This window comes from Fukomys damarensis, unplaced genomic scaffold (genome assembly GCF_012274545.1).
Source record: "Fukomys damarensis isolate Sample0158 unplaced genomic scaffold, DMR_v1.0_HiC HiC_scaffold_19, whole genome shotgun sequence".
In the NCBI taxonomy this organism is placed as follows: domain Eukaryota; kingdom Metazoa; phylum Chordata; class Mammalia; order Rodentia; family Bathyergidae; genus Fukomys; species Fukomys damarensis.
The window spans coordinates 49,319,713-49,339,748 of record NW_022900931.1 but is presented as its reverse complement, the minus strand read 5'-3'; the positions used below and the strand labels follow the sequence as shown (position 1 = coordinate 49,339,748).

At 36.9% G+C, this 20,036-nt stretch overlaps 1 protein-coding gene and 1 pseudogene across 1 annotated transcript; one reads left to right on the top strand and one right to left on the bottom strand.

The window, feature by feature from the left end:
• Positions 1 to 13,384: 13,384 nt before the first annotated feature.
• LOC104855461 (olfactory receptor 6K3) lies at positions 13,385 to 14,332 on the bottom strand. Its single transcript, XM_019206132.1, has one exon. It carries the CDS (start codon positions 14,330 to 14,332, stop codon positions 13,385 to 13,387), a length of 948 nt encoding a protein of 315 aa, XP_019061677.1.
• A 3,531-nt stretch (positions 14,333 to 17,863) lies between these two features.
• Positions 17,864 to 20,036, top strand: part of LOC104855612 — a 3,884-nt pseudogene continuing 1,711 nt past the window's right edge.

Below are 20,036 nucleotides of genomic sequence, written 5' to 3'. Positions count from 1 at the left end.
ATTTTTTAGCAGTGGTTCGGACACCTGCTTTGCAAGCTCAGAGACCCGAGTTCGATCCCTCGTACCTAAAAACAAAAACAAAAACCAAAACCAAAAACCAAAAACCAAACCAAACCAAACCAAAACAAAACAAAACAAAAAAAAAATAAGTGACAGTAATTTAAAATTTCATGTACTCTTACTCAAGAATTGAATTTGAACATTCAGTTTAAAATAAGCCATTTTTTAGCTCAGTGGTTCGGACACCTGCTTTGCAAGCTCAGAGACCCGAGTTCGATCCCTCGTACCTAAAAACAAAAACAAAAACCAAAACCAAAAACCAAAAACCAAACCAAACCAAACCAAAACAAAACAAAACAAAAAACAAACGAACAGAATAAAATCAAGAATTGAATTTGAACATTCAGTTTAAAATAAGCCATTTTTTAGCTCAGTGGTTCGGACACCTGCTTTGCAAGCTCAGAGACCCGAGTTCGATCCCTCGTACCTAAAAACAAAAACAAAAACCAAAACCAAAAACCAAAAACCAAACCAAACCAAACCAAAACAAAACAAAACAAAAAACAAACGAACAGAATAAAATGAGCCATTTAAAACATAGAGCCATAATAATATTTGGAATATTTGGGTAATTTCCAAGGATCTCATTATTCACAAAATATTTATTCTGAAAAAATGCCCTTGATAATAGGTTTATATTGACCAAGTTAGCAGTTTCTGGAAAATCAAATACATTCAAAGAATTAGCACGTGCTGATTATTCCCATGGATGCTAATCTTTTAGATTTTCATAAAATGAGATTATTGCAAAGAAGAAAATGTCATTGCTCTACAGATATCAATTTCCCTTTATCTGATATATGTACAGGCACACAAGTATAGAATTGTATTCTTTTCTTTCTCATTCTCTTAACTATTTCAATTTTTGCAAATAATGCCTTCAGAATGGCCTTTAGTTTTTCCTTCATTGTAAGACTGTTGGACACATACATGTTTGCTAGATCTCTAACATTATGCAGAACATAAAACATGTTACTAAGGAGGTATAGGAGAAAGTTGATCAATGTAACAAGTAGTAAAACTGGATGCCACAAAATTCATGAGCAAGGTCCACTTCCTCCCATCTGATTATTATTTTAAAAAGGTATAATCAAGGATCTAATGAAAAAATGGTCTTCCTGTATTACAAGATGGCTTGGTACAAACTAATGATTTGGTTATTGACATTTATAGAGTAAGGTCACAAATCTATTGATGCAGAAAGTTACTGATAAGAAAATATCTTCGTATTTCTCTTTTCAGAAAGCACTAGTTAAAGAAAAGAGATTAAGCATGAAGTAGAAAACTGAAAAACAAAACAAAATAAGAATAAAAACAAAACACATTTTGAAATAAATTGGAATAACCAATTAAGCACAATGTCAATCTAAAAGAGCAAAGCCCAAAACAAGCTCAAGGAGTACCATCAGGAGGTACAAGAGTATGAGGGTACCCCTGGCATGTTGACAGTGGGTATCGGGAAGTGCAAGCATTCTTGGAAAATGCTAGTGAATTACTTACTTAAACATTGTGTTTGAAGGGACATTCTCTAACATCTGAGTCTCCAGATAAGCTTACCTAGTAGGTCAGATTGAACAGCCAACAAAATTTGGGGAAAACCTGAGGAAGTTTGGTTTGAAGTGGACTGCAAAGAACCCCCAGAAAATTCCAATGGTCTACTCCAGCTTTCTGCTACCCGCTGTTTCTCTACTCCTTGCCTCTACCACAAGAAACTTGTAACCAAATCCTGACCTAGAGCCACTATAACAGACAAGGATATGATCCCTGTTCCCCTTCCTAGTGGGTCTGAAGATTAGTTAGAGGGCTCCAACTGCCCTTACATAAAACTTTCAATGTTCACAACTGAAGAAGACTTCACATTAGGCTAATGTCCTCTCTTCTTAGGGGGAACAGAAGACCTTAAAACAAAATTAAAATTTAATAGGAAAACATAAGAAAATCATACATGTTAGGCTTTTCATCTACCCCTGCATTGGTGACTATGATTCTCACATCATTGGCACCAAAGTGAAAGGAAAACAAATAATGCTTTCTGTTCTGCCACCAAACCCACGCCCTTGCCCATACCTGACTATAGATGGGTCCCACTGAGCCCCCTAAACCTGCCACTACAATTCCCACTACTCAATTTATTATTGGTATTAATGTATTGTCTATTGAAACCTATTTGCCCCAGTAACTGATTATTGCTGGAGTTTGGACCATTTTAATGGAGCATCCTGAAAAGTGTAAATTGCCTGATTGGTGGATTTTAGCTACTAGCCTGGCCACTTGTGGGGCCACTGGCAAGCCTAGGACTGATACGTACAAGTCTCTCTGTGAGAATAAGATTCAGACAGAAATTAGTTTTCCTGAAAAGCTCTTTTCCACCCACATGGATGCTCACCAAAACAGGGCCTCTGAGCTTAGAAAGGGGAACATGAACAATGAGCTGAGGACACATGTCAGCCAGAGACCAGACTTTCCCTGGGGTCAGAGAGCAAGCTGGTACAGACTGATCACCTCCTTCACAGAGAGGATGGCCCCCAGACATTCAGATGCCATTTCCGAATGAGCCAATGCATGTGGGTGGCCACAGCCATCAGAAGTCACCAAAGCAGCATGAAAAGCTGATGATGGCGTACAACTGAACACATGGCAGATTTCCAATCTAGTGGACCCGAATGCCCTTGGCAAGGAAATCAGAATGTCCCAGTCAGATATTTTCCCTGATCCTGACAACAGTCTCCACTCCCTGCAGGTTTGGTCACCACCCTCAATATGTTCCATTCACTCAGCCCACACTATTCAGGCCTGCACGAGTACATTTATCATCTGCTCACTTTTTCTAAGCACCCTGTGCCAGATCATGGCCTCAAATTCTGTCCATCCTACACATTAGTGAATTCAATCATGGAATATAAGAGGGACTCTCCGTGTTCCCCATTACCCCCAGCTGCAGGGATAACTGAGCACTTTTGTGGACAATAACAGGACAGACTCAAGAGGATGATGGGAAAGAACAAATTATGCACAGCTTATGCTATGGGGCTCAGGTCAGCAATTCCAAGGAAGCGATTCTCTGAAAAAGCAGCATTTCACCAGGGTGTTTAACCCTTCAGTTGTATGGATTTATCTTACAGTTATTGACCCCTTTGTCTTTGGGGAGCTGGTATCATCATAGCTGCAACATCCCCTTCAGTTCCTTTTCAAAGATTCAATTATAATAGATATTTAAACAGCTCTTATACAGCAGTAGGTGAGGGATTGTGAAAAATCTAGTTGGAAATCTTTTTAAAATTTCAGAAAAAAAGTCATTTGTAAGAAAATGGATTACTTCAAGATCATAATATCAAATGAAATAATCAGACACAAGATTAAATATCAAAGTATAAATAAAGAGAAAAATAAAAGTTAGATAATAGGAAACAAAGAGGGGCTGGGGATTTAACTCAGCAGTTCTTCTGCCTGCCTCACAAGCACAAGGTCCCAAGTTCAATCCCCGGTGACAAAAAAAAAAAAAAAGAAAAAAGGATCAAGGAGATACTTATTTTACAAATAGGAAGGGGTCTAAGAACCAAGGGATAGATGTAAGGAATGGAGCAAAGGGGGAAAGGAAGTAAAAATAATTAAGATGTGTAATATACAAGTACCAATTGGCACAATGAATTTAATCATTATGCACTGAAACAATGTACTAATAAGATTTTTAAATTTTTTGGAAAATTAAAAAATTTGTTAACTACTTTTCAAATATGATGAGGCTTTCTGGTTAAGTTGTATGGAAATGTTTTCCATAAAAACATTTTCATACCTCTTAAATGCAGTCATTTGGACAAAAGACCTAGATAAACAGTAAAAATACTATTTTAATGTAAAATGTTGCCTACTGTTGGCGACATACTGATAACAGTGAAACTGTGGAACTGGGGAAACATGAAGGAAATGGAAGATACTTGTCTTTCACACGTGGTCTCTAAAATCTCCTCTTTCTAAAAAACTAAGCAAAACGTTGCCATGGTGTTTTTGGAAGCTGCTGCAAGCCGGCAATGCTTACTACAGGCTAACTGAGGATGACCTCAGCTCCTACACTTTCCGTGTGCAATTCCTGGAAAAGTCATTTACACTTGTGAGCCCAATGGACTAATACCACAAATCTGTTTAAAACTGCCTTTGTGTAATAGGCAATCCCTGTGTAATAAAAACTCAACCAAATTCTCAGGACTGGACTGGAACCCCGGATAGGAGGTCCCACGACTGTTAATATGACCTCATGAATATGTGACTCATTCAGAAATCTTAACCTTGCTATTGTTTTCAGGGATGCCACACATGCCCTTTAGGGTTGTTCCTTGTGTGTCCACCTGATTGTCATGACACTGCCTGTCCTCTGGAAGGTCATCAGGTAAACTGGATGTCAGAATACATGCCTTATTTTAAAAGAAAGAGAGAGGGGAGGGGGAAGAAAGGAGGCAGGGAGAGAGAGAGAGGGAGGAAGAGAGAGAGAGAGAGAGAGAGAGAGTCCAAAAAAATCCTCTGGGCTTTCTTTTCATTGTTATTTTTCCTGCCTGGAACTAGGATTGAATCCAGAGCTTTTACAGAGAAATATAACTTCAGCTCTTTTTTAGATTTTATTCTGAGACAAAGTCTCACAGGCTGTGCTTGAAGCTGCAATCTGCCTGCCTCAGGCTCCCACAATAAGGAGATTACAAGTGTGCAGCACCACGCCCAGAGCCTCCTGGCTTTCTAAAATAGTTCTAGGTAAACTATACAACATCTTTTCCTGGCTTAAAAACCTTTGTGATGCATGATTACATTCAATCCTCCAGGTAAATCTAATCATCTGCTTGGAGTAGGCTTGATCATGCCCTTGGTCTTCCCGACACTGTTGCCTCTGGCTATTTACCCACATTTTATCACAGCCCCTTAGGTCCTTGATCAGTTGTCTATGATTCTCACACAGATCCTGAGAAATCAAGAGCTGGGGTTGAGGGATCCAGCTCCTGGTTAAAAATCTATGTGTGGCTTTTCAGACTTGGCCATAAACAACTACAGAACCACTGGGGCAAGCTTCCCTCCCCTCACCAGACCTGGTGCATGGACACTGTGCTGCAGTCTTTGGAGGGAGCTGTAATTAAGTATTTAGATCCCCTCCACTCAGCATGCTCTTTGCATATTTATTCCTAAACCCAGAACCTTCATACTAAGTATCTTTTTCAAAAATCGTTGGCTAAGATCCACTTCAGGTATCTACAGTGAGGCTTGTTTGTGGAGGGAGAAGGGAAGATTGTGAAGACACTCCCTCTCTTAAACTCCACCCAGTGGTCTTCCATTCTCCTCATCAACCTAGGATCCATAAAACTTCTGCTACCTTTTGTTCTGGGCTCCCTCAACAGTAAGACAAAATCTCAACCCCATCTACAATGAGCAACCTGGACCTGAATCATTGTGCCAGTTCATGGGCGAAAATTGAACAGAGTGGAGTGGTTCTGGCTCTGTATGTAGCCTCTTGCTCTTTCTACAGCAGGAACTGATTGAAAACTTTACAGTTAAACTTCTTTTCAGATCATTGTTGCTTTAATTGACTAAATTAAAACCTAAACACCTAAAAATCTTTATCTCAATTCTCTGAACTACACATATCAGAAGATTAGCAAAGGGAGAAAGATTTGTGCCATCTCCATTAGCAAATTTGTATAAAGATGACTATCACAAATGCCTGAGAATTTTGCACCTCTAATGTAGTCACAGTTAATGGCTTACTATGTTTCTGACATTTTTATTTATTTCCTCAAAGTGATTGGTATAAACTTTTAATAGAATTGAGGTACTTAAGTTTTAACAAAATCAATATTTTACTCTACAGAGATTAATATTCCAATTAGATGTTGATCTGCTGGAAGTAGAAGGAAAGAAATAAAATGACCCAACCCTACTGGTAAGAAGGAATGTACACATTAAAAAACTGAACTAGGGGGTAAAGATTAGGTCCTGTTTGAGTCACTATCCTGATATATAATTTTCAAGTAATAGTTTCCTCTGATACATTGAACCTCTAATAATTATAGCACTGGTATTACTAGTTTATGTTCATTTGGCTGGAACTTGAAATCTCTACTGAAGTGGTAGCCTCCTGGGTCATAATTTACTCTAGAACATTGAAAGTTTAAAAGCAGAGAATAATATTATACAAGTGACAAAGTATTGATTATTCCATCTGTCATTTGTAATCCTAATCCTGAGACGAATTCCATTCAGTCACCTTCAATTTCAAATATACCCCCCACATGTTGCTGTTTAAGTTAACATCAGGATAAATAACTAAATTATGCTCATTTTGCCTACTAAGTGCCTTCTGCTTGACCCATGACAAGCCTACATCTCCTCTTACCTCCAGCAGAGACAATGAGGTACCTTCCCTTTCCCTGGTTTACACAGTGTAAGTCCCTTTGGTTCAGCAGGAAAAACCTTTCTGCCTGCTTTTGAAGGCTCCTTGGGAGGATTCCTTTATTGAGCTGTCTCCCATGATAACAATGAAAAGCAGCAACTCTCTTTCCCCATAGTTTAATTAACAAAAACCTCCCTTGATTTTTTTCTAATGAGTTATCCTTAGTGTGAGTTATCTAAGAGGCTTAGTAAGTATGATCCTCTATTGATATATTTGCTGAGAATCATCGGCTGTGTGAATACATATTCTTAGGAAGAATTGCTTTCTAAAGAACTGAACATTTAAAAAATTACTTTAATTCCCTACAGTCTGAAAAGTCAATTAAACTTTTCAAGATCTATCCAATTTTCCTGAAGGATATGTAATTTTCATTGCAATAAAATTATTGACAACTGGCATGTAAAGGTACAAGATCCCAGTAATGAATGTAATTGTACTGTCTACCTAGAATGTACCAATTAATTCAATTTAAATAAAAAAATTATTGACTACATAAAAGGCAATGCTCTGATAAATTTGCTTGCATTCCTCAATATATTGTTTTACCACCATTTTTAAATAGTCTGTGGCCCCAATGTTTTAACCTACATATAAATGAATAGTTTCAGTGGTTCCAATGTAGATTTTCATTGCAATAAAATTATTGACAACTGGCATGTAAAGGTACAAGATCCCAGTAATGAATGTAATTGTACTGTCTACCTAGAATGTACCAATTAATTCAATTTAAATAAAAAAATTATTGACTACATAAAAGGCAATGCTCTGATAAATTTGCTTGCATTCCTCAATATATTGTTTTACCACCATTTTTAAATAGTCTGTGGCCCCAATGTTTTAACCTACATATAAATGAATAGTTTCAGTGGTTCCAATGTAGATTTTCATTGCAATAAAATTATTGACAACTGGCATGTAAAGGTACAAGATCCCAGTAATGAATGTAATTGTACTGTCTACCTAGAATGTACCAATTAATTCAATTTAAATAAAAAAATTATTGACTACATAAAAGGCAATGCTCTGATAAATTTGCTTGCATTCCTCAATATATTGTTTTACCACCATTTTTAAATAGTCTGTGGCCCCAATGTTTTAACCTACATATAAATGAATAGTTTCAGTGGTTCCAATGTAGATTTTCATTGCAATAAAATTATTGACAACTGGCATGTAAAGGTACAAGATCCCAGTAATGAATGTAATTGTACTGTCTACCTAGAATGTACCAATTAATTCAATTTAAATAAAAAAATTATTGACTACATAAAAGGCAATGTTCTGATAAATTTGCTTGTATTCCTCAATATATTGTTTTACCACCATTTTTAGATAGTCTGTGGCCCCAATGTTTTAACCTACATATAAATGAATAGTTTCAGTGGTTCCAATGTAGATTTTAGAATAATGTGAGGATACCAGTAATTTCTAAATTGTAAAGAACTGTACAGTATAAATTCTACCCTGTATCTATGCTCCTTGCAAGGTGAATTGACACTTCTTAACATCAAAGGGTGGAATTGCTTTCCTTCTTCTTGGTTCTTTTTCAATTTGATTTATGTAACAGGAGAGTCTGTCTGCCATTTCTGAGTCTTAGACAATCCTCTAACCAGTGAGTGGGCAAACAGACCCAATCAGCCTATTAAAAGGGGGAAAAAAACCACATGGAAGAGGGTTCACTTGACTTAGGTAACTTAGTCCTACAGCCAACTCTAGTTAACCAACTGCTGACCCATTGGGCTGCCAACCCAGGGAACCATATGACAATTTCTGTTTTGATGACGGGAGGTGGGGACTCCTCAGAGCAAAAAATAACTAGTCAGTTCTCTTAAGTCATCCTTTACCTGTACTTTTGTCATAATACAATCTAGAATTCACATCACTTCAACAATGTTATTCTATGAATATGATGTCTTACATAAATCTCTTTGATCTTTTCATGGTAGGTTGGATTAAATCATAATATATCATAGTATGCTACCTCTAGCTTTCATCTGGTCACTCTTATTCCTTCTACTTATTCTGCACACTTCTCCCTCTGGTTCCTATAATGCACTGAGCTGTTGCTAACCTCAGGGCACTTTCAAAACAGATTCATCTGGCATATGTTCTGCTTGATTCCTTCTCAATCTTCACATTTTGTTTCTTTTTATCAGAGGTCTTCTCTATCCTCTACTTCTAAATGGATATCTATGTATATTAATTCTTTTGATTCACATTCCTAAACTGTTCTAAAAAGGTTTATTCCATTTGGATTACATGCCAGCACTGTCAGAGAGTGTATATCTTCTTTGTCACTTATAAATCATAGTTTTAAGAATAAAAACTGTCTTTTAATAAAATGTAATACTTTATCATAAATACATTATAAACCATTAGTAAATGCTGTTAAAAATAGAAACTATATGTTATACAGTTTTTAAAAAATATATTTTATTTTATTTTATTTTATTTTTTGAGACTGGGTCTCATTATGTAGTTGAGACTGACCTGGAATTCACTATGTAGCTCAGGCTGGTCTTGAACTCACAGTGATCCTCCTGGCTCAGCCTCCCAAGTGCTGGGATTACAGGCGTGCATCACCACACCCGAGCTGTTATACAGTATTGACATCCAAATATAAAAATATTTAAAGGCCTAATTTATATATACATACAAATTAATTCTCTAGTGAGTGGTGGAATCAGTTTCAAAACTTTTCGAATGAAATGGAATAGGAAAAGAAGATAATGGAAAAGATCAGAAGTATAGTCAAAATTGTTTTGTAAAAAATGTTTCCTATAAATAGAAATATGCATGAGTAAACATATACATTTATACTCTATTTTATTATTTGAAATTTAATTTTTAAATTTCACTCAGAGTCAATAGAGTAGTTCAGTGAATCTCTTCTCTATAGAACCTCAATTCTCTGCTCTCATTGGTGGTAAAACTCTGTGAAAGAGTTGTTTGTACTTGATATTTCCAATTTTACTTTTATCTTGTTTCACTACTCCAGGCAGGATTTTGCCTCCACTACTTTATGCAAACTTCTCTTAATAAGTTTAACAATGACCTCTAGATGGCTACACCCAAAGACCCATGTCCATTTCTCAACTTACTTGACCATTGACAGAATTTGATAAAGTTGATCACTCTTTCCTCTTTTTGGTGTATTTTATTTACCAGACTCTCAGGACATTTGTTTTATTTTGTGTCACATTTTTACTATTTCTGAATCATTTTGTATTTCTCCTAGTTTCCTGAAATCCATAGTGTTGAGGCCCTTGGTAGTCTCAGGCTTCACTACTTAATATATACTTGATTCACACATATATCTCCAACCCTCTCAGCCTTCATTTATGAGTATGTAACTCAAATATCAGCTACTTTGTATTGTATTAGATCTTTTCTAATCTAAAGAAGTGCAAAATTAAACTTCTGGAATTCTTTACCCCAACATCTTCCTGCAGTATTGTCTCAGAAAATGGCAACTCAGTCATCCCAGCTGGCTGTGCTTGACTCCTCTCTTTCATGCTCTGTTTTTTAAAATTAATTTTATTAATTCATTTCAGGTATACATAATGACCACATTCATCATAGGAAAGTTGTATGTGTACATGGTATGACTTGACTCTTATTTTTTCCCACTCCTCTATTGTCCTTTAACCCTTTTCCCCTCTGTATTTACAAAAGCTTTGTTTCCATTTTCTCCTTCTTTTCTCATTTTTCCCTTTCCTTTCCCTTCTTTCCTTTTCAGTCTGTAAGGAAATCATGTTAGTTCCATTGTCAAACGATATCTAGAATTGGACCACATTTCCCCATGTCCATTGCTACCATACTGATGATTCAAGACAGGGTCATCTCTCATGAGTAGGACTGGAACAGCTCCCTAGGGGTTCCAGCTTTCACTTTGGGTGTCCTGTTTGTTTTCTCAGTACAGAGAAGAGTCTGCTAACCCCATGATACCATCTCTTCTCTGCTCCAAACTCTCCAATTCTTCAATTTTCAGAGTAAATTTAAAAATCTAAATCTTACAATGAATGGTCTTCCAGGTTCTACTTTTTATTGCCTTAAAGTCATCTTCTAGTTTTCCATTACCTATTGACAGCCCATTTCAGCCACAGTGGATTCCATGATTCCTTAAACAGGCCAAATGCATGCCACTGAGGACATTTTTGCTGCTTTCACTGCTGCCTGATTATGTATTTACATGGCTATCCTTTAGTCATTCCAACCCTTTTTTAAAAATGTGATCTTTTAAATGAGGGTCAGCCTATTCAAAATTATGATACCCCTTCTCACCTGAATTATCATATTCTCTGTGTTTCTATCTCCTAAAGAACACACACTTGCATGTCACTTTATTTTTCTGCTTAATTTTAATGTCAATCTGAAAAATACCATGCTTCTAAAGTGTGAGCTACATAAAAGCAGAGAATTTTTTGCCAGTTATATTTTAAACACCTGGAATAATACCTGGCATAGAAGCTGTCATCAAAATAGAAGGGGAATGCTTATATTTTAATGTATTATATTAAAAAACACATTGCCATTGATGCCCCCCAGAATGCCCCGTCCCGTTACTTCAAACACACTCAGCCCATTCTTGACATCTTCTGAAGCACTTCTGGAAGTCCTCTCTCCTGATTGTCTTTACAAGACGTGATCAAACGCATGTTGAATGCGGCTGCCAAGTCCCATCATGAAAACTTCACGGTGCGTCTACACCCACCGTACTCACTAGATTTGTGACCCTGAAACTTCTGGATCTTCCTCAAAGTCAAAATGACTGTGAAAGGTGAACATTTTGAGTAGCCACAATGGTACAACTAGAGACACTCATGAAAGACTTCCAGAACTGCTTTAGAAAGTAGCAAGGACGATGGGAGAGAAGAACGTGTGAAGCAACAGGGGGATGAACGGCATTGTGTCTTTTACTAAAATCATGTTTTTTAAATTTAAACTCACTATTTTTTTCAATCATACTCCATAGAAACCTCTGTAAATACTTGTTTCATGAATAAAAATATGGATCACATACTTATTTCCTTACTGCATCTCTTAAACAGCGGAATTTTATAGCTAACCATAGAAATATTTAAGAGAAAAATTGTAAGTTACATTTTAAAATAATACTCTACAGATATTTAGCATTACATGTACTTGCATTATGCAAGATAATTTGACCTATTGGAATAGCAGGTGTATTTTGTAATTCTAATTGCATTTTTGGAATTGAATGTTTAATTTTAATCAACCTTATTGAGATAAAATTTAATTTAAAATTTATACATTTAACCAAAATTATTAGGTTTGCTTCCTGAAGTTGAAATCTTAGTAAATTAATCATAGTATTAAAACATTTAATAAGATTTAAAATCAGCCATTTTACAATTTTCTTTTTAGACTACAAAGGCTTTAAAGGAAGGCTGTGGAAGCTTTATTCAATCAGAAAATTGAGTTACTTAAATGCAAAGTAGTGTAGGAATATATTATATTTAAAGACTTTTAGCTGGTGAGTTTACAAATCAGGCCAAATATATCTCAAATGCCCTTACAAATGAATAAGAAATGTATTATATTTATAAATAAAAAATTAAAGTTTTTACCCTTCATATTCTATATACTTTTCTTCATGCACAAATGATCCTTACTGGCACAAAAGCGATGGAAGGTAAAGAGTAGAGTTGGTCCCTAAGGCCAGAGAGGGTCTTTTGTGACTTCCCACTCCCCAGTGGATCCCAGATTATCCACCTGCTGGGCTTTTGCAGCCTGAGGCTTACTATCGCTAAGTGTCACTGATATTTCCATCTCTGGCACCTCTCCCTCCTTCCCGCACTTCTGGCTGGCTGCCCTCTCTTTGTGTTCCCTGTGACAATGGCTTTGCAGCCTTGTTTGGCTACATAGAAACTGGGCCAAAATTATTTTCAGGAGAAAATTTACTCAGCTTCTAAAACTGGTAATATAGTCTTTTGAAATAAAGTCAGAGACGTCTGTCCTAAAATATAATGTGTGTGAACTTTGCAATGGGTGAATATAAGTTCCAGAGCGGAAAAGAAAGAAACACTCCAAAGCTTAAACAGCGAAGAGAATAAAACTTTGGGGTATGAAACTAAGTTGGCCTTTTAACATAAAAGAGAACAGAATACATTTTAATAGCACTGATGATTTTATAGAATACCAGAATGTAACTTGTATGTTTACACATTTTGTCTTGTACATTTCATGTTGTACCTTTGTCATGTTCCAAGACAATACATCTCTGTAGTCCTCAGTTGCCCAAAAACGTTTGTTATGAATCTTCAGGACAGTGTGAAAATTAATCCACAAAGGACGTGATAATAACATCATCATGCCAACATCATAATGTAACTCTTTGTGCCACACAACCATTGCAGCAATCAGAAGACAATTTAGGGAGACATAAAGATATTTCGGATGGACCGTAGGAAATCAGACTTCTTTCCGAAGGTTAAATTACCTAACTTCTCTGCAGCTTATTACTCTTCTTAAAATAAAAACAACAATATGAGTTCATTGTGAATATAAGATGAACATGTAATAGTGAAATATTTAAATGTTCAAATTATAAATATCATTATCCCTCAGGCCACACTCTTTACTCAATTTGGAGATGATACCACAATATTTTGGGCATGCTAAGTGGAAAGTATATCCATCATAACATATGAATGATGTGAGGACAGGTACACATACAGCAGGCTTCATCTATAAGATAAGCAATTGTTCTTAAATTGGAACGTTGTAAGGACACAGCAAAATGAAAACAAAACGTACGAAATAATTTTAAAAACTAATTTGACAGTACTTTAAAATTATAGAGATTACAAGATTGAATACTTTAAAATTTTTTTGAACAATTTTTTTCTTTGAACAAATATTGGTCAACTCCCTTTAACTCCCAGAGGCATTGAACATCTTTTGAGGATAGAAAATCTTCTTGATGGCGTTTTTCATGTCTTTGTTCCTCAGACTGTAGATTACTGGGTTGAAAAGTGGGGCAAGGACAGCAAACATCAGTGCAGTGGCCTTGTCCAGCAAAGGTGGAAATGTGACGGAGAAGTGCAGGTACATGAGTGCCACACTCCCAAAAAACAGCAGGAAAATGGTGATGTGGGCCGCACACGTGGAGAACGCCTTCTGACGGCTCTCACCGGAGGGGATCCTCAGAATCACCGTGATGATTCTCAGGTAGGAAAGGCTGATGATAGACACGGAGGTCAGGATGGAGACGGCGTGGATCACATCTTCCACCAGAATCATGGAGGTGTCTGTGCAGGCCAAGCGCAGCACAGGTTCAAAGTCACAGAAGAGCTGATGGATTTGGTTGGGGCCACAGAAGGGAAGAGTGGAGATCCATATGATCTCGGGCAGTAACACAAGGAAGCCAAAAATGCAAGAGCCAGTGGACAGCTGGACGCACAGTCGAGGAGTCATGATGATGGCGTAGCGAAGAGGATTGCAGATGGCAACATATCTGTCGATGGCCATCACTGTGAGGACCAGGCCTTCCGTGACTCCGAGCGAGTGGAAAAAATACATCTGCAGGAGGCAGCCGATGAAAGAGATGCTCTTGTGTTCACTGAGCAGGTTGGAGAGCATCTTGGGGATGGTCACTGTAGTGTACCAGATCTCCAGGAAAGAGAAGACGCTGATGAAATTGTACATGGGGTTATGGAGACGAGCGTCCAAACGGACAGCAAAAAAGATCAAGAGATTTCCAACAATAATGAATATGTAAATAAAGAGCAGAGGAATGAAGAGTAAGAGGCTGTTGTTCTCCAACTGAGGGAAGTCAGAGAAATAAAATTCAGTCACAATTGTCCAGTTTACCTGATCCATATTTTCAGCAGCTTCAAGGATTGAACAATGAGATAAAATAGTCATAATTCTCACTGCATTCCTAGAGCAAGCAGAAATTTCCTTTTCACAAACAAACTACCCTGCAATTAATTTAAACAAAATATACAATGTGAGTTATTCTCCAAATTATAAAGTCACCCTGCCCAATTTGCAAATATTTTTAGTAAATATACTTTATCCCGTAAAGTATTCTGGTGTCCAGGCAAAGAGTTTGCTATTTAGATATCAATTGGTACTAACTCCCCCGACAAGGCAATTTGGCAGTTTTTATGGAGAACGTTCAAATGGTTTACAGCCTGCCATTCCCTATGTAGTCTAAGGAAACCTATTTACATATACAAATTATGTACAAAGATATTCATGGGAATATTCACTATAATAGTAAATTAGAAACTATTTAAATAAATAGGGCTGGAGATTAGCTCAGTGGTTCCACCGACTGCTTCGCAAGCACAAGTACCCAAGTTCTATCTCTGGTACAAAAAAAAAAAAATGTTCAGGGCTGGGGATTTAGCTCAGCAGTTCGGTGCCCTGCCTTGTAAGCGCAAGGACCTGAGTTCAATCCCCGGTACCAAAAAGACAAAAGACAAAAAGCAATTTAAATAAGTAGACGTTTTTATTTTTTGAAGTGAAGCATTGAGGACACAAAATAGTGACGAAATGAATTCTCTCTGTGTTAAGCATTAGACCATTGTAAAGTGAACGTCTTTAAAACTGTGTGCAGCTACCATTCTCCTTATTATTATTATTATTAAAAACTGACTGAAAAGAAAAAGCTAAATATTATACTGATTATAGTTTACTGTAAAACACATCAGCCTAGACCATGAGCTCTATCTGTGTATGCAGAGTGGTGTGATCTGCTCTATAGAAAGAGTTAGTTCACAGCTGAAGTGCACTAATGTGGAGATCACATCTAAGGAGTAGTTTGGTGTCACTGAAAGACTATAATCAGCAGTCCACATCTTAAGGTAGGCTTGGCAAGTGCTTCAGATATCTTTGTCTATAGCCACTGTACAGAGTTCAGCAGTTGCACAAAGCAGGTTTTCTGTAGTTGATCACTGCTGACATTTTAGACAAGATGGTTTTTCACTGTGGGAGGAAGAGAAGCTGTTAGGGTATTGTCTGATGTTTAGCAACAGCCCTGGTTTCAACCTAGTGGAGGTCACTAGTTCAGCCCCCTCCACTAGTTAGTTCACCCAAAATGCCTCTAGAAATTGTCAAATGTCTCCACAGGGGAGAGAGAAGTGGGCAAAAAGAAAGCACCAGTTGAGAACCACTGGAAAGGAAGAAAAAAAAGAAAGAGAGAAAGAAAAACCAGATTAAGATCATCTGATATCACTAGAAAGTTATCTCTTTTAGCAGGGAGGCTTCTGCTACATTTGGAGAACTTTTCACTCATTTACCAGTGAGAAAGCCTGAAGAAGAGCTGAGAATTCCATAAGCTTCTAAAAGGAGATTTGAAGGGGCTGGTGGTACAGCTCAGTGGTGCTGTACCTGCCTGGCAAGAGCAAGGCCCTGAGTTTGATTCCCAGTCCTGCAATAAATAGAGATTTGATAGTACCTGGTTGATATAAGGCAAACCAAGATAAGGACAATATTAAATCTTTTGAAACAAAAGGAATACAATAATAATACTTTTAAAATACAAAGCTCTAATGCCTTTCTAAAAGCCTCGTACAGATAGGGCTCTCTAAAAGCTTCCAGTCAAATCTGAACTTCTAAGTGTGACAAATTATTATATTTACATTATGTTTTAAAACCATTTTGACATCCTCATGTCTTTTAAGTTTATCATCCCTAATGAGTTTACCTGCTATGACAGAATACAATACCCTTATAATGGTTCTGTTTTCCTTTTTCAGAGGCAGAAAAAAACCCAAACAAACAAACAAACAAAAAAAAAAGTGAAGTGAGCACAGTTTTCTATGTAGTACACATTGAAATTGGAAGAGAAACCTAGAAAAAGGAAAACTTGGCATGATTTGGAGATTTGAATTTTTTTTTAAATAAAGAAGGGGCCAGGAATTTAGCTCAGTGGCTCAGCCACCTGCTTCGCAAGCACAAGGACCTATGTTTGATCCCCAGCACCAATAAATAAATAGATAAATAGATAGATAGATAGATAGATAGATAGATAGATAGATAGAAAGATGATAGATAGAAGAAAGAAAGATGGATCAGGCATTTAGCTCAGTGGTGTTGCCACCTGCCTTGCAAGCACAAGGGCCTCAATTCAATTTCTGGTACCAAAAAAATGAAGAAAAAAAAAAAACAATGAAAGAAAAAAAAAGATGTCACACATAGGAAGGTAATTTGATGCAGATACTTGGAAACAAATTTATACCTAATAGCACTCATAAGTTTTCTGGAGAAATAGCCCAGAAGTTCAACTGTAAGTTCCACTTTGTTTTCTCATTCTTTGTTTTTAGGTGTCTTTCCTGGCCTAGCTATTTAAAATATGAATATCTGAGATTAAAACTTAATCTTGAAATTACTAGAAGTAAGGAAAGTCCTGGAGTTTGCGGCCCAGAAAGAAATGCAGTACACAATTTCTCCATGTAATTGTTATTTTAGGGATCCCTGTAGTTCTAGTAAAAAGCTCACAGCATCCTCCCATCCCTAAGTTTTAGTCTTTTTCCCCTGACCTCACGCATTGTTACACCCTTCACAAACTGTATTTTACACCCACCTTGTCCAGAAGCCAACTTCCCAGGTGTCTCCAGCTTAACTGCTCTGCAGTCTAACAGCTAGGATGGCTGAGATCATAGCCACAAGTTGAGGTCTCTCGGGGAGCAATCAAGAGGAGAAAGGATTCTTCTGAAAATTTCTCCCACCAGTGCCTATGGGAAAGCAGCTCATGCCCCAAGTGCCTAATTAAGGAACAACTTCACACATTCCCCTTTGTTTATTTTTTAATCCTCCATATACTTTCTATTTTTGATGTTTACACTTATTGTGGAGAATTGGCACACTTACACAATGTATTTTAAATCCTTTTTATCCTCTTTCACTTCTCTACATCTCAGCTCTGCACATCTTTGATCGCCTTCCTTTCCTTTCCTTTTCTGTTTTTGTTGTTGTTCTCGTACATGTTTGCAATGCACAATGCTTACATTCCTTGTGTGGAATTGGTGCCTGTACCTAACACACCTCAATTCCCTGTTTCATCCCTTTCCCTCGCCTCCCTCCTCACTCTCTCCGTCTCTTGTTCCCTTTCTACATTGAGAAAGTTATATCTCTCTACTTCCCATTACCTGTGTCTGATTTTGCTTTTCGTTCTTCGAGTCTCTCACCTGAGAGAAAGCTGAAATACTCAAGCTTCTGCGTCTGCTTTGTTCCATTTACCATTGTGCATTAATTTTCCTACAAATGATTCGAGTTTCTCTTTCTTCATGGCACACTAGCATTTCATTGTGTGTAAATGCCACGTTTTCTCTAACCATTCATCTGTTGATGGACACACAGGCTATTTCCAAGATTTAGCTGTTAGGAATGGTGTTGCTATAAATGCGGGCAAGTATGTATCGTTACAGGGTGATGTCTCGAGCTCCTTTAGGAAGACACATAGAAGGGAAATAGCGGGATAAATGGGGTTTCTAGCTGTAGTTTCCAGAGGAATCTCCATACTGGTCTCCCCAGGGCTGTACCAGTTTACGCTCCCACCACCTGTGTAGAACTGCTCCCTTCTGCCCCGCACCCCCTCCAGTATTTGTTATCATCTGATTTCCTAATGATGCCCATTCTTGCTGGAGTGAGATGGAATCTCAGTGTTGTTTTAATTTGCATTTTGTTTTATATCCTGCTACTGAATTTTCTCATTAATTCTAAGATTCTTTTGGTAGTTTTTTGGGGTCTTCTATGTAGAGGATCACGTCATCTACAATGTTGAGTGTTTCTTCATGTATTTATTGGCCATTGTACATCTGTCAACTTTCTGTTTATTTCATTTGCTCATTTTTGTTTGTGTCTTTTATTCTGTATTCTAGATATTAGTGCTCTGAGATATAGCTGGCAATTCTCTTTTCTCTTAAATTCTTTTATTGGTACATTTTAGATATACATTACATTTACATTCTTCATTGAGAACTTGCACCTTTACATGATGTATCTTGGCTCTTATTTTTATCCCATTCCCCTGCCCTCCCTTCATCCCCTCCTTCCCTCCCGATTTGCAAAAGCTTTGATTCCATTTATTTCTTATCTCGTATTTTTTCCTTCCTATTTCACATTACCAATTGTTCATTTTAATCCTTATTTACACTTTCAGTTTCTCACACCAGAGGAACTATTTGGTATTTATACATGTGTGTCCTGTTTATTTCACTTAAGATTATGTTGTCAATGTGCATCCTTTAGCTATAAATGTCTCTAATTTCTCATTCTTTATGGGTAAGCAGTATACAATATTTTTTAGCATTCTATAGGGTGTCTCTTCACTCTCGTCACGCTGTTACTTCCTTTGCTGTGCAGAAGCCTTTTAATTTGATGTGAGCCCACTTGGTGATTCTCAGTACTATTTCCTGTATAACAGGTTTGGTTCAGAAAGTTCTTGCCTATGCCTGTGACATGAGAAGTTTTACCTATTTTATATTCCACTGGGTTGTATCTCTGTTTTAACATTTGTTTCTCTGAGGCATTTTGCTTTTGGTTTAGTACGTGGTGAAATATGCAGCTCTGGAGTCCATCTTATCCATGTAAATGTTCAGTATTCCCTATATCATTTACAGTACTTCCTGCTCCCCCAAATAAGACCAGGCTGGAAAATAATCAGGTTTATTTATTAGTTTATTATTTCAAAGAATCAACACTTAGAGTCATCAATCCTTTGTATATTATTTTGTCCTCAAATTCATCGAATTCTGCTCTGATTTTATAAATTTCCTTCCTTGTACTAGCATTGTGCTTAGATTCTTGTTGTTTTTCTAGAACCTTGAGTTACATGATTAGATTATTTATTTGGCCACGTTCTGCTTTGTGATGTGGTCGGTCACAGCTATAAATTGACTTCTTATAACTGATTTCATTGTGTCTCATTAGTTCTAGTATGATGTATGGGCATTAACACTTAATTCTAGAAACTTGCTTATTTCTTCCCTGAGTTCTTTTGTGATCCACTGTTTAAGAGTATGTTGTTTAGTCTCTTTGCTTTTGCACAATTTCTGTGTTTTCTTTTGTTGATTTTTAACTTCATTGTGATTTGACCCTATAATTAATCCATTCAGGTTGACCCGCCATAATCAAGGACCACTCTGTCCATTTAGTTTATGCTCAGCTGTATTTATCTTAAAGCACGTGTTCTTCCGTTATGCACTGTTGGTATCCGGTCACTTTAGCCTTTCTTTTCCCTTCCTTATTGTCTCACAAGAGTATGTTACTCTTTTATCTGTACATCTGCCTCTAAGTTTTACCCTTTTTAACAAAAAAAACTATGAGATCACTTAAGAGATAGAATATTATCAATGATTTTAGTACCATTCTATGCTCCTCTCTAGCCCATATCTTTTCACCTGCAATACATACTATTAATCGAATTTTGCATTAGTTACTCTATCACATCACATACAATATAGTTTTGTTTAGCTTTATATAGGAGCATACATTAGCTGTTATTTTACAAATTTCTTATTTAAGAAAATGTTTTTAAGAATCATTCATGTCAGTATTTTTAGCTGTCGGAAAG